General features: G+C 40.7%; 1 protein-coding gene across 1 annotated transcript in view; it reads left to right on the top strand.

Annotated features, from left to right (window-relative positions):
* Positions 1-15,015, top strand: part of MAP3K15 (mitogen-activated protein kinase kinase kinase 15) — a 137,494-nt gene that overhangs the window by 102,534 nt on the left and 19,945 nt on the right. The window contains exons 13-18 of the mRNA XM_043459288.1: positions 2,049-2,144; positions 7,293-7,380; positions 9,152-9,285; positions 11,259-11,386; positions 14,539-14,669; positions 14,863-14,968. Coding sequence (XP_043315223.1) covers positions 2,049-2,144; positions 7,293-7,380; positions 9,152-9,285; positions 11,259-11,386; positions 14,539-14,669; positions 14,863-14,968 — 683 coding nt within the window. The remainder of the gene's footprint in view (positions 1-2,048; positions 2,145-7,292; positions 7,381-9,151; positions 9,286-11,258; positions 11,387-14,538; positions 14,670-14,862; positions 14,969-15,015) is intronic.

Below are 15,015 nucleotides of genomic sequence, written 5' to 3'. Positions count from 1 at the left end.
TATTGTTTTAATACAAATAATGATGTTTTTATCACCTTAATGTTTCCATTTAGTTATAATATGTGATGTTCTCATTTTCAACAGAATCCAAAACAGACTTTTCTCAGGTGTCGCCCTGCCCAAACTTGTTTATAATGTGCTGCTAGTAATGGCTTCTTGGCTTGTTATAGCTGAGCAGCTGCTTTTTATCCAACAGAAAAAACTCTCTTGTCTCAAACTGATTTTAAAAAATGAAGTTATGTGTGTAGAGAGAGAGAAAGTGTTTCTTCTTTAAACCAATGATGTTCAAGTGCTCAGAGACCCCCAGAGCTGCAGCTGGGAGTTACATGGTAACTGGGCTCTCCTGGGCAGAGTAATGGAGCCAAGGGCATTGCTATTAGCAGGTGGGTAGGGCGGTATATTCTTGGGAAAGGTCTGCCACTTGCTATTTGGTTCAGGAGTGGTGGCCATTTGGGTCTGAACTGTGTGGCTGCACTCTGAATCTGACCCTGCCAGCCCGCCCAAGGGTGGGAGCAGCTCTGGAGTAGATGTGAGTTCTAATCCCTCTTGCTGTTTGACCTTGAGAAAAATCACTCAACCTCTCTGGGTTTCAGTACCTTCATAGTTTCTCTGATCCTGAGATCACAGGCCACTGAATGAATCCCTGTTATACCTCTAGATGTAGCATGATCCTTTCCTAGACATTGTTGTTGTTAGGTCTCCAAGTTGTGTCCCACTCTTCTGCAACCCCATGGACTGTAGCCCACCAGGATCCTCTGTTGGTGGGGTTTCCCAGACAAGAATACTGGAGTGGGTTGCCATTTTCTTTTCCAGGGGATCTTCCCGACCCAGGGGTCAAACCCGCATCTCCTTCATTGGCAGGCAGGAGTAGTATTTATCTCACTTTTAAAGGGAGAGAAATCATTGAAGAACAGAGTCATGTGTTTGAATGACACTGCTCAGAAAATTTAAGATAGTTCAAAAGGTGTTGAACATTCTCAAAAAAGTACTACTCAGAAACTAAGTTGTATGTTAACATACAGTCAAGAACCTTCTGTTTGTACCATCTCATAGAGATATCTCTTGCTGCCATTTCAACCATCAACAGGGATGTATGTGCAAAGGGCTTGGGGTGAACCAAACCCTGGAACCAATGTGACATGAAGAGCATGTGTTGAGCATTCCCAATGCTATCCAAATAACTGTGGTAGTTCCTTTAAAGATTGGTTTTCAAAAGTTACTCATGTATAACCTAGTTCTGATTCACTTTGAATCACCCTGTACTATTGATTGTGTCTACTTGTTGTCATGTAATCCATTACATGTAAGGTATGGTCAAAGAAGCTATGACTTCAGGAAGAGATGAATTAGAAAGAGCAAGATAAAGTGGCCTCATTTATTCAAAGGGCTAATCATAGAAGGGAATCTAGCCTTTTGCAGTCTTTGGCACAGTGCAGGTAAAGAACTTTCTAGCTATGAAACCCATCAGGAGATGGACTATAATAATTTTCTGTCATTGGGAATTCCAGGCACAGTGAACTTTGCCTGTTTGAGAAGCTGTAGAGTCAGATCCAGGCCTTTGGTATGGATATGGACCAGATATCTAAAGGCCTTTCCTGAGCAAAGTGGTCATGTTTATTTCCATTTGCTTTATGTGACCACAGATGCTATGCCATTTTTCAAGTCCAGAAATTTCTTTGATACCATAATAAATTATTTTATAGGTACCTTTTTATGACCTTATAAACTCTTGAAGATAGAGACCATATTTTATTCCCCTTCTTCCTTCCCATATGCTTTGCTTAGCACTGAATATATAGTAAGTTCTTAAAGCATAATAAAGTCTGTCAATGAATACAGACTCAAACATAAGCAAGATTAAATGCCCCTCTGATTTAAATTTCTTGGAGAAATTGGAGTCATTTTGGTGTGGGGGAGATTTGTTAAAACAGTAATGAAACTTTCAGATTTGTAAACTGGAAAAAAAGCTGTTACTAGATTTTTCTCCAACAATTTAAATTGATATCAAACTATATAAATAAGCTTTCTTGTGTTTTGAAATTTTATAGCATATCCAAGTTTGACGAACGGTGTTGTTTTCTTTACGTCCATGATAATTCTGATGACTTTCAAATCTACTTTTCCACTGAAAACCAGTGCAGTAGGTGAGTTTTAATCTGATTCATATATTTTCAGTCTGATAATGGTGGATGACTTTTAATGGATCTCTGTTGTGAAAAATATTTGCTACAGTGCTTTCCCTGAAGTTTTACCTTATGGGAAATAATTTTTACAGCTTTATTGAGATGTAATTCAAATAGCATGCAGTTTTCTCATTTTAAATTGTACAATTTCATATTTTTTTAGTATAATCACAGTTCTGCAGCCATCACTGTAGTCTAATTTCAGAATATTTTCATCACCCTAGAAGAAACCTAGTATCCGTTAACAGTCTCTGCCCATTTTCTCTCAACTTAAACCTCCAATCTCAGTCCTGTACAGACACTGAATCTACTTTCTGTCTTTATGAATTTGCCTATTCTTGATGTTTCATATATATATAAAATCATGTAATACATGAGCTCTTGTGACTGGCATCCTCCATTTTTCATAAAGTTTTCAAGTGTCATCCATGTTATAACATGATTCAGAACTTCATTCCTTTTTGTGGCTGAATAATATTCCATTGTCTGGATATATTTGATTTGTCTGTTCATCACTTGAAAGGCATTTGGGTTATTTTCACTTTTTGGCTATTGCAAATAATGCTGTCATGAACATTCACATGCAGGTTTTCCTGTGAACTTAACATTTTAATTTCTCTTGGAGTCAAATTACTGGGTCTTACAGTAATTCTGTATTTAACTTTGAGGAACAGCCAGACTGTTTTCCCAGTTGACATTCCCATCAGCAATGTATGGGGGTTCCAATTTCACCACATCCTCCCAATCCTTGTCATTGTCTGTCCTTTTTGCTGCAGTCCATGGGGTCACAAAGAGTCAGACACGACTGAGTGACTGAACTGAACAACTAATAATACTGAGCATCTTTTCAGGGTCTTATTAGCCATTTATGTGTCTTCTTTGGAGAACTATCTACTCAAATTCTTTGCCAAATTAAAACAATTTTTTAACTTTTTATTTTGGAACATATTCGGACCTATAAGAATGGTTAAAAAAATAGTACAAAGAATTTCTATATTTCACTAAGAACATCCCAGTGTTAACCATTTGTGACCACATTTGTTTTACATTCTCTCTGTAGACAGATGACTCTTTTGTTCTGAACTGTTGAAGAGTAAGTTGTAGACATGATGATCCATCACCTCTCAGTACTTGAGTGTATGTTTCTCTAAACACAAGAACATTCGATTATGTAATCATAGTACTGTTATCAGAACAGGAAATAAAAATTGATGTGGTGCTGTCATTTATAAACCTTATCCAAACTTTATATATTGTCCCACTGATGTCTTTTATAGTGAGACAAAAAAATATTTTTTCTCTGGCTCATGATCTGATCCAGGATCACATGGGAACATTTAGCTGTCACATCTGCATAGTCCCCTTCAAAGACTACAGACAGTTTATCTTATACGATCCTTCAGTTAGGGTTAGTTTGCTGTTCCCCCATGAATACGTTAATGTTTTGCATTTGGGGTGGGAATACCATGGATGTGATGCCGTATCCTACTCACTATATCACATTGGGAAGCATCCAATATCTTTGTCTCATTACTGGTGACATTAAGTTGGCTCACCTGGCGAAAGTTTGACAAGTTTCTCTGAACTTTGCCCATCTTTAATTGGGTGGTTGGTATTTTTGTTAATGAGTTTTAAGAGTTCCTTTTACATTCTGGATACAAGGCCCTTATCAGATGTATGAATTGTCAGTGTTTCCTCCCATTCTGTGGGTTGTCTTTTTACTCTGCTGATGGTGTCATTTGCAGCATGAAAGTTTTAAATTTTGTGGCAGTCCAATCTATTTTTTCTTTTGTCATTTGTGCTTTTGATGTAATATCTAAGAGGGCTTTGCCTAACCCAAGATTTTCTCTGGTATTTGTTTTCTTCAAAGGGTTTTATAATTTTAGCTCTAATATTTAGGTCTCTGATCCATTTTGAGGTTTCTTTTTATATGGTATGAGGTAGGGGGTTCAACTTCAATCTTCTACATGTGGATATGTGGTTATCTCAATACTGTTTGTTGAAAAGACTGTTTCTTCTTCCATTGAATGGTGTTGGCACTTTTTAAAAAAATTAGTTGACCATAAATGTAAACATTTATTTCTGGACTTTCACTTCTGTTCCATTGATCTGTATGTCTATCCTTATGATGCTCCCACATTTTCTTGATTATTGTAGTATTGTAATAAGTTGTAAAATCAGAAAATGTGAGTCCTCCAATTTGGTTCTGTTTCTCATAGTCATATTAACTGTTGCTGGTACTTCCATTTCTGTGTGAATCTTAGGATCAGCTTGTTAATTTCTTCAGGAAAGGTCGCTAGGGTTTTGGCAGGTATTACCCTGGATATGTAGATCAATTTGAGAGGCTTTGCCATCCTAACCATATTAAGTCTTCCATCCATACCTTTTCTTTCTATTTGTTTAGGTTGTCTTTCTTTTAACAATTTTTGTTGTTTTAATGTAGAAGTCTTATACTTTTTGGTTAAATATATATGTGTGTGTGTGTGTGTGTGTGTCTTATTTTTGATACTATTATAAGTAGAGTTTTTCAAATTTCATTTTCAGATTGTTCATTGCTGGTGTATAGAAATACACTTGATTTTTGTATATTGATTTAGTGTCCTACAAATTGGCATTCACTTATTAGTTCTAATAGTTTTTATTGAATTCCTTAGGATTTCCTGTACACACGATCATGTCATCTGCAGAGAGCGATAGTTAAGAGTTCTTCCTTTCCAACCTGGATGCCTTTTTTCTTTCTTCTTGCCAAATTGTCCCGACTAGACTCTTTGGTGTAATGTTGAGTAGAAGTGGTGAGAGAAGACATCCTTGACTTATTCCTGAACTTAGGAGGAAAGCATCTAGTCTTTCACCATTAAGCATGATATTACTGGTATGTTTTTCATAGATAAGCTTTATCAGGTTGAAGAAGAGTCCTTTATTCATAGTTTGTTGAGAGCTTGCATCATGTAATTTGAGAACGTTTTAAATCAGTGTGTCTCAGATAGTTATTATCACAACATATTTAGAAATCAGACAAAATATCAGCCCAGGGAATCCTTGGGTCACAATTTTCAACTTAGAGTTGGAAAATGCTGTCAAATGTCACGTAGAACATCCTTTTACTCCAAAGTTTAACTTCCTGACTCTCATTTTGTCCCCAGTGCCTTTTCTTGCCATGTGTTTAAATTGTTTTTTAATTGAGATGTCGCGTACTTACAAGTGAAGTGCATACAGTGTGTTAAGTGTATCAGCACCCCGAGCAGGTGCCCCATGTCCCTTCCTAGTCATTAAACCGATTCCCAGTGGTAGTTATTTTTATTTCTATCATCAATAGTTAGTTTTGCCTGTTCTTAAACTTCAAATAAATAAAATCATAAAGTAGGTACTCTTCTTTCTCACTTCTTTCTCTGTGATTTCAGCCATGTTGTATTAGTTCATCTTTTTTTTTCACTTTGTAGTGTTCCACTGTGAATATATGTGACAGTTTATCTGTTCTAGCGAACATTTGAATTATTTCCAATTTGGAGCCATTATCATCAAAACTGCTGTGAACACCTTTGTGCATGCCTTTCGGTGAACATATTCATTGATTTCTGTACAGTATGTACTTATTAATGGAGTTACTGGATTATGGGGGAGGTTTATATTCAGCTTTGGTGGATACCGCCAGTACTTTTCCAAAGTGGTCATATCAATTTGTACTCCCACCAGTTATGTATGAGGGTTCCAGTTGTTCCATGTTCTCAACATTTGACCCTGTTTTTTCAATGTTATTCTGTTGAGTGCATACCATATGTTTCCTAAGAAGCCTGACTTATCATGTTTCCCAGCTTTCAAAGATGAGAAGAAGTGGAGATGGGAGTGTTAGAGAGAAGAACATTTTAATGTTTTGTAGAAATTACCTTAAAGTCTGCAATATTCTTCCCTGCTACCCTAAGAGAGAATACTGAATACAGACCTTCTGAGGCAAGTCACTTGTATGCAAAGAAACAACTACACAAGTTTAGGGAGTGGCTGATGTGGCGCAGCCAGCATTTGTGAGGAAGATCTATGGGTTAGAGTTGATATTAAGCTTAGTCGACATGAACAGAATGCTGAGGTGGTCTTATGCATTTCCTTCTCACCCTGCCCTTGTGCAGGACCTTATTTGTCACTAAGAGCTGGAGTGTTGGCAACTTGAGGTGATGGCCCCACTATCCTCCGTGCTCATGCTCAGGTGCTCAGTTGTGTCACAACTCTTTTATGACCCCATGGACTATAGCCTGCCAGGCTCCTCTGTCCATGGATTTCCTAGGCAAGAATACTAGAGTGGGTTGCCATTTCCTCCTCCAGGGGACTTTCCTGACCCAAGGATCAAGCCCATGTCTCCTGTTTAGCAGACAGATTCTTTATCACTGAGCCACCTAGCAAGCCCCCCCCCCCCCGGCAATATCCTCAGTGCTGATTAAATCAGCCCTGAAACACTTGTCTCAGGGCGACTTGAAGAAGAATATAACACAGGGATACCTTTGAGGAATTACCAGTTAATGAAATGATTTATAAACAAGTACTAGGGGAAACACTGAGGGCACAAGAAGGAAAGACTTACAAGGACAAGATAGAATTATGTGTTGGGTTGGCCAAAAAGTTTCTTCCAGTTTTTTGTTTTTTTTTTCCCCATGAGATGCTATGGAAAAGCCTGAACAAATTGTTTGGCCAACCCAATACCTATCTAATGGGCAGTTATGCACAAAAGAGACTAATTCTAAGCAGTCTGTCAATGGGACCCCCATAAAAGAAGTCTTAGTTCAATATAAGTGAAGCATTTCTCATCGAGTTCACTGAAGTATGGGTTGCCTTGTGAGGTAATGAGTTCTCTGACACTGGGGGTATTCAAGTTATCAATGAGCCACCCAGTTGGTGGGGATGCTGCATAGAGGGGATTCCCATATCATATGGATATTTAAACTAGATTAGATAGCCATGTCAGAAAAGTACCATGTCAGTTCAAGGGGTAGAGTGATTGCTCTATAACTTGTAAAAGCTTGGTTTATATTTAATCACAGTTTAATGTAATAAGGCTAAGTTTGAGGTAAGGAATAGGAACGATCATAGTTAACAGCATCTTTGTGATGTTTGGTGTTCTAGGTTTTGCTCTTTGGTCAAAGAGATGATAACCAATGGAGTGGGCAGCACAGTGGAGCTGGAGGGAGAGACTGATGGGGATACCTTAGAGGTGAGTTGCAGAAGACCTAGAACGTGGAAAAAGTTATTTGTTGTGCTTTTGATACTTAAAGAAAATGTCCCATTTTTGGTGTGAAAGTTGTTTGTGTGTATTTTTAAGTAATCATTCATGAACAAGCTAGCAACCACTATTCATGACTGTCAGAGATTAAATTTAATGCATCTCTATAGAAAAACCTCATTACTTTGGGACCCCATCAACCAGAATGTGTAAGAAAAATCTGACATGGACTAGACTAAAATTACCTTTGGCGTACAACTGACAGAAAAGCTTTTTCTATGCTAATTAGTAATATTTGTAAAACCACAAGAGAAATAGTTGGACAACTAGAAGCAGACTTTAATTATATCTACTGCATATATTAAATATAATGATATTAATGTTCAGAAATTAATGTTAATTTCTTAATATTAAGAAAATAATATTCTGAAAGGATCATCGTAAGCTTTTTTTGGACAGCATAGTGATGGTTCACAGATACAACACCACTACACATGTGTTTAAATCCTGCACAATTTGTCAGACTTACCACTAATTCAGGTCCATGTAATTTAGTGAGTTTTAATTATAGTTTCAAGTGAGCTGAAATTAGTTCTTTGAGGTTTCTTTCAGAAAATATCAAAGGGATTCATTTTCATAATTGAGTCAGGTACTCGAATTCTTAGCTTAGAATCAAAGTTAGTTGTAAAAACGAACTGAGTGATGCCCTTTGAAGGTAACAAATGTGGGGGCAGAGGAAGGTGGGAGATAAAAGCCTGTTATGAATGTCTGGTTGTCTGGCTGATGTCTGGTTAAATCAGACAGTGTTGGGACCCACTAGTAATTGTAATTGTCGTGCACATCCCTAGACATGGATGGGAAGGGACATGTATGCATGTCCCATGCACTTCTGTAAGGAGGCATGGTGGGGCGTAGAAAATAACAGAAAGAATGCCTGACTACTTCTGCTTTAAATAAATATTGCTCAGCCTGGAGTTCCATTTGTTTTTATCACTGAGAAGAATGAACTGGAATGAAGCTGTACAATTTTTTGTTAACTTTATTTTTTTGGCTGCACCACGTGGCATGTGGGATCTTGGTTCCCCAACCAGGGATTGAATCCATGCCCCTGGAAGTGGAAGCACGGAGCCCTAACCACTGGACCACCAGCAAAGTCCCATAGGTTTTTTATAATAAGATTGGGGGAATAAAAGAGCAATACCAATGACAGGTGGAATTTTGCAGTATGTGTTTAGTGCTAGATCTGTACCTCTAAAAGCAGGGGTGGGGCAGCATGTGTACTTTGTATGAAATCAATTTTAGTTTTATTTGCCTTCAGTTCTTTTCTGGACTATATAGTAAGTGGTTGCTTTCCTGACAAGTTGATAGAGATCATGCAGGAAGGCACCTGTTTGTGGTACTCAACATGCTTAGAAGCATTTTTATTTTATTTGTCTTTTTAAAAAAATTTAATTTTTTCTTGGAGTATAGTTGCTTAGAAGTATTTTTTAAATTGCAGCATTAAAGTGGGGAGAGATCTCCAACAGGTCGGCCCACCAAGTTACACATGAGCTATAGTTGTAAATTTCTTGTATTTCATTTCATAAAACCATATTATGAATATATGAGTAACTGAGAACTCTACTCCTTGCAAGTAATTATTTAGTGAAAAATACTTAAGAAATGTAACCTGCCTGGTACTCAAATAATGTTATTTGTAAATTTTTTTAAAATTGCAGGACAACGTGTGGGCTTTTTTATCTCATTGTTTTTTCTTCTATAGTATGAGTATGACCATGATGTGAAAGGTGAGAGAGTAGTGCTGGGGAAGGGCACATATGGAGTCGTGTACGCTGGCAGAGATCTGAGCAATCAAGTGCGAATAGCCATCAAAGAAATTCCAGAGAGAGACAGCAGGCAAGTCGGGGTGGGCCTTCTCCAGCTGCCACCTCCATACCCCAGGTCCCATGTGCCCCACTGATGGTGCAGAGGAGGGAGTAAGGATGAAAGCTTTCTGTCATCAAAAAATTTCTATTTTTTTTCTCATAAGGGTGATCTGCTTTTGTGCTCTGCATATTGTAAATAGATCAAGAAAATGGAACAACTTCACTTACAGGCATGTGGATCGCAGAGTCACATTTTAAAAGAAGACTGTAGTTGTTTTCCCCACCCATCAGGTAGAAATGAACATTTTTACATTGATATTTGTTTGCCAATATTTTAAAATGTGACTCAGTGCCTTAGTTCCCATTGTAACAATTTTAAATGGCTATTATGTATTCAGATGTATCATTGCAGAAAATGTGGTAAAAAGAAATTTGTTTTTTTGCAATACAGACTTTTTTCTATACCCTGCCTTTCAACCTCATCCATAGATTTTAGAGTATTTTTTTAACCACTAGTACTAGCAATTTATTTCTCATACTTTTAGAGTGTTAACTAAATGTTTATTCCATTTAAAATTCATACGTCTCCTAATTCTAAATAAGAACGTGTTGACTGTCAAATGTTTTTGTAGAGAACATACACAATAATGACTGTAGTATAAGAAACAATAGCTCCCTGTTCCACAGGCATGCTCTGACCATGTCTGCAATGTTGCCTTCAGTGATGGACGCTGATGGATATGTGCAAATATCCCTACAGCCAGGGGCTCAGTAAATTATTTGGGATAGATTAGAAGTGGTTTCTAGCTGCTGTAGAACCCTTCATTGGGCTTCCCTGGTAGCTCAGTGGTAAAGAATCCATCTGCAATGCAGGAGACTCAGGTTTGATCCTAGGTCAGGAAGATCCCCTGGAGGAGGAAATGGCAACCCACTCCAGTATTCTTGCCTGGAGAAATCCATGAACAGAGGAGCCTGGAGGGCTACAGTCCGTGGGATCATAAAGAGTTGGACATGACTGAGTGACTAAATGACTACAAGACTCTTCATCATTTATTCTTTTAAATATTCATGTGTTCATCCATTCATTTTTAATGGGATTGAGCATTATGATATTTGAATTATAAGGCAGGATCTGAAATGAACTCGTCCACCTTCTAAGGCTAAGAAGGTTAAATGACTTCTCCAAGGACATGAAGAAACAAGACTAGGATCCAGTGTCTTGAATTCCTCGTCCAGTATTCTGTCTCTTATTTTCACGATGGATGGGGTGTTGCAGTTGTTTGTTGGGAGAAGCTGCTGGCATGAACAAATGGTCTGCTGTGACTTGACTGTAAGATGTAGGGCACTGGGGAGCTCTTGGGATGAGGCAGACAGTTTTAAAGATGTAGTCTGACCTGGGTTTGAAGGTCCTTGTGTGCCGTGTTAAGCAGTGTGGTTTCTGTTGAATATTTATTTATTTCTCTGGCTGCATCAGGTCTTCGTTGGGGCTTGTGGGGTCCTGTGCGCTGTGGCTTTGGATGTGGCATGTGGGCTCCAGAGAGCACAGGTTCAACAGTTACAGCCTGCAGGCCCAGTTGCCCCGCAGCATGTGGGATCCTAGTTCCCCGACCAGGGATCAAACTCACCTCCCCTGCATTGGAAGGCAGATTCTCAACCACTGGACCATGAGGGAAGTCCCCAGCACTGAGGTCTTTAAGTGGACTTTGTGAAGGGAAGTAATATGATGAGGTGTGTGTTTTAGGAAGGAGGATTGTGGCAGCTAGAGAACAGACCAAGAAGGCCAGAGGCTGAGGCTGGGAGGGCCATTAGGTGACTATTGCTGGAGTGAGTCTGCAGAGTAAGACTGGAACAGACGGGAAGCCGAGTAGTCTCCTGGGAGTCCGGGGAGAGAACATTCCTGGAAAGAAGGGATGGCCGGCAGCAGAGCAGGTACTGGCAGGGCACGATGTGGACCCCAAGCCCCAGGGAGCTGGCAGATGACACTAGCTTTGTTTTTGCTCCCAGGTACTCCCAGCCTCTGCACGAGGAGATCGCCCTGCACAAGTACCTCAAGCACCGCAACATCGTCCAGTACCTAGGCTCCGTGTCTGAGGACGGCTACATCAAGATATTTATGGAGCAGGTGCCTGGGGGTGAGTGCTTGCTGGTCTTCTGGTCTCACACCATGAAAATCACTGACAAAAATAAAACACAAATGCCATTATCCATCCTGCCATTAAAAAGTGACAGATGTGTTAGGTGTGGGAGGACTTTTGTTTCCCCGAGGAGTCAGATGCAGATTTTGCAGTGTCACATAAATAGTCCAGCCCTGATCTGGTGGTTCAGTCATCAAATATTCATTGAGGATCTGCTGCACGCCAGCTACTGGGCCAAGCACTAGAGACGTAGAGATGAATAAAGCATAGTCTCTGGCTTTGAGGCCTTCACAGCCTAGGAGTTGAAATATGCTTTGGAGGAGAGGGAACAGAGATGTTTTTAATGACATTGCAAAATAACATGTTGACTGTAAAAGTGAACACCAGTGCTTGATCCACAAAGTCCCCGAAAACTGGCAGTAGTATGCGGGGGTAGGAGTCCCACCCATCTGGAGCCCACCGTCTAGTTTGGGTTGGTCCTTCCATCTGCCAGCTGTGTGACCTCAATTTTCTGTGAATAAATGAATTTTAAAATAAAAGTGTTAATAAGTACTACAATAATTGGAGTAGTAATAGTTATGGGAGTCATGACACTATCTCAGTGGCTTGTCGGATTGGGTAAGTGAGGTAATGAATGTAAGGCTTTCTACCACACAGAGAGCAAGAACTCAGTAAGTGCTCATTTTAAGAAAATAATGATAAAATTAATAATAATTTGAATGCACATGTAAAAACTTAATCTTGAAATCTGTATTCCATCGTTCATTCAACCCATAGTTATTAACAGCCTGTCATTACATTAAAAGCCTAATTATCTTAAGAGCCAGGCAGTTCAGTCACTCAGTCGTGTCTGACTCTTTGTGACCCCATGGACTGCAGCACGCCAGGCCTCCCTGTCCATCACAAACTCCCGGAGTTTACTCAAACTCATGTCCATTGAGTCGGTGATGCCATCCAGCCATCTCATCCTCTGTCGTCCCCTTCTCCTCCTGCCTTCAACCTTTCCAAGCATCAGGGTCTTTTCCAATGAGTCAGTTCTTCACATCAGGTGACCTAAGTATTGGAGTTTCAGCTTCAGCATCGGTCCTTCCAATGAATATTCAGGACTGATTTCCTTTAGGATGGACTGGTTGGATCTCCTTGCAGTCCAAGGGGCTCTCAAGAGTCTTCTCTGACACTGTAGTTCAAAAGCATCAATTCTTCGGGGCTCAGCTTTCTTTACAGTCCAACTCTCACATCCATACATGATTACTGGAAAAGCCATAGCTTTGACTAGATGGACCTTTGTTGGCCAAGTAATGTCTCTGCTTTTTAATATGCTGTCTAGGTTGGTCATAACTTTTCTTCCAAGTAGCAAGCGTCTTTTAATTTCATGGCTGCAGTCACCATCTGCAGTGATTTTGGAGCTCCCCAAAATAAAGTCTGTCACTGTTTCCACTGTTTCCCCATCTATTTGCCATGAAGTGATGGGACCAGATGCCATGATCTTAGTTTTCTGAATGTTGAGGTTTAAGCCAACTTTTTCACTCTCCTCTTTCACTTTCATCAAGAGGTTCCTTAGTTCCTATTCACTTTCTGCCATGAGGGTGGTATCATCTGCATATCTGAGGTTATTGATATTTCTCCCGGCAATCTTGATTCCAGCTTGTGCTTCATCCAGCCCAGCATTTCTCATGATGTACTCTGCATATAAGTTAAATAAGCAGGGTGACAATATACAGCTTTGACATACTCCTTTCCCAATTTGGAACCAGTCTGTTGTTTCATGTCCAGTTCTAACTGTTGCTTCCTGACCTGCCTACAGATTTCTCAGGAGGCAGGTCAGGTGGTCTGGTATTCCCATCTCTTTAAGAATTTTCCAGAGTTTGTTGTGATCCACACAGTCAAAGACTTTGGCATAGTCAATAAAGCAGAAGTAAATGTTTCTCGGAAACTCTCTTGCTTTTTCGATGATCCAATGGATGATGGCAATTTGATCTCTGGTTCTTCTGCCTTTTCTAAATCCAGCTTGACCATCAGAATAAGACCCAATTTCCCCCTCAGTCAGTCTCTCCCATCAGGAAGCTTCCATAAGCCTCATACCCTTCTCCATCAGCGGACAGACATACTGAAAACCACAATCACAGTAAACTAACCAATCTGATTGCTCAGACCACAGCCTTGTCTAACTCAATGAAACTATGAGCCATGCCATTTAGGGCCACCCAGGACGGACAGATCATGGTTGAGAGTTCTGACAAAACGTGGTCCAGTGGAGAACGGAATGGCAAACCACTTCAGTATTCTTGCCTTGAGAACCCCATGAACAGTACGAAAAGGCTAGATTTTGAGGGTTACATTTAAGATGAAGTGCAGTCTCATCTTCCCTCAAGCTGCTCATAGTCTAAGCAGAGAATCCAAATTGGTGTTCCAGGTATAAGATCTGAGGATGACCACAGAGTTGGAGATAGGTGTGTACCCACCCTTCTGCAGACAGAGAAACTGAGGCATAGCACCGCACTGTGTAAGGGAGACGAGCTGATGCCAAGGGCTTGGGCAGTGAGCTCAGAAACACAGGGTCAGAAGGTGGTGAAGGGAGGTTTTCTTCTGGCCCCAAGGTTCAGTGTTTCATAGTGTAATAGGGGTGTAATATTAAGACAGTCCTGTCCCTGGGACCTGGCCTTGGGAGCTTCTCACATTGAGCACCGAGAGCCCCAGCCTCCTGTGATCCCAGTCCCAGTCTCCCTCAGGGGCCCTTCACTCTGCTCCTGCCCACCTCTGATTTCAGGGTGAGATGTTGGCGCAGGACCTACAGTGTCAGGCCAGCCCTCCAAGTTCAGAGAGCACTGCCACATTCTCCTCCCAACTCCCTGCAGCTGAACAGAGCTAAGCCCCAAGGTGGCCTGGCTGAGTTTCAGGGGTCACCAGGGGTTCCTTCCCACCCTCCACCTCTGGTCAGCCTCACAGGCTGGGTCTCGTCCAGTCCCTTCTCTGCTTGCGCATCTGGAAACAGGCCCTAGAGAGGGAGGAAAGACTGTGCACTTAGGCCAGATACAGTGATGTGGGCGTGAGGGCTTCCATCAGGTTAGAAACAGCACATTTTATTTCCCTGAACCTGTATACTTGAATCTTCATCACCCTAAGGAGCTTTCTTCTGTGTCTGTTTCCAGGAAGCCTTTCAGCTCTTCTGCGATCAAAGTGGGGGCCGATGAAGGAGCCCACCATCAAATTCTATACCAAGCAGATCCTGGAAGGCCTCAAATACCTGCACGAAAACCAGATTGTGCACAGAGACATCAAGGTACTTGCTTGTCTGAGCCTCCGGGGTGTCGCTTTGCATCTCAGATCATGAGAGCTGTGGGCACTGTCAGAGAGGGTGGATTGAGCAGAATCTTGTCTTCCTAGAGATGCATGACCCTTGGTTAAGACCCAAGTCACTTTTACCTGAGTTTGTTGAACTCTGTCTTTAAGCATTTGATCTTCCTTTTCCAAAGGGTGATAATGTTCTGGTGAACACCTATAGTGGAGTGGTGAAGATCTCTGATTTCGGCACCTCAAAACGTCTTGCAGGAGTGAATCCGTGTACGGAGACTTTTGCTGGTAAGCAGAACAATGCTTGCTGGGGGGTGGCCATCCTGGAGTCAGGC

Source organism: Cervus canadensis, chromosome X (assembly GCF_019320065.1).
Source record: "Cervus canadensis isolate Bull #8, Minnesota chromosome X, ASM1932006v1, whole genome shotgun sequence".
NCBI lineage: Eukaryota > Metazoa > Chordata > Mammalia > Artiodactyla > Cervidae > Cervus > Cervus canadensis.
This window is presented reverse-complemented; position numbering and strand designations above follow the sequence as displayed.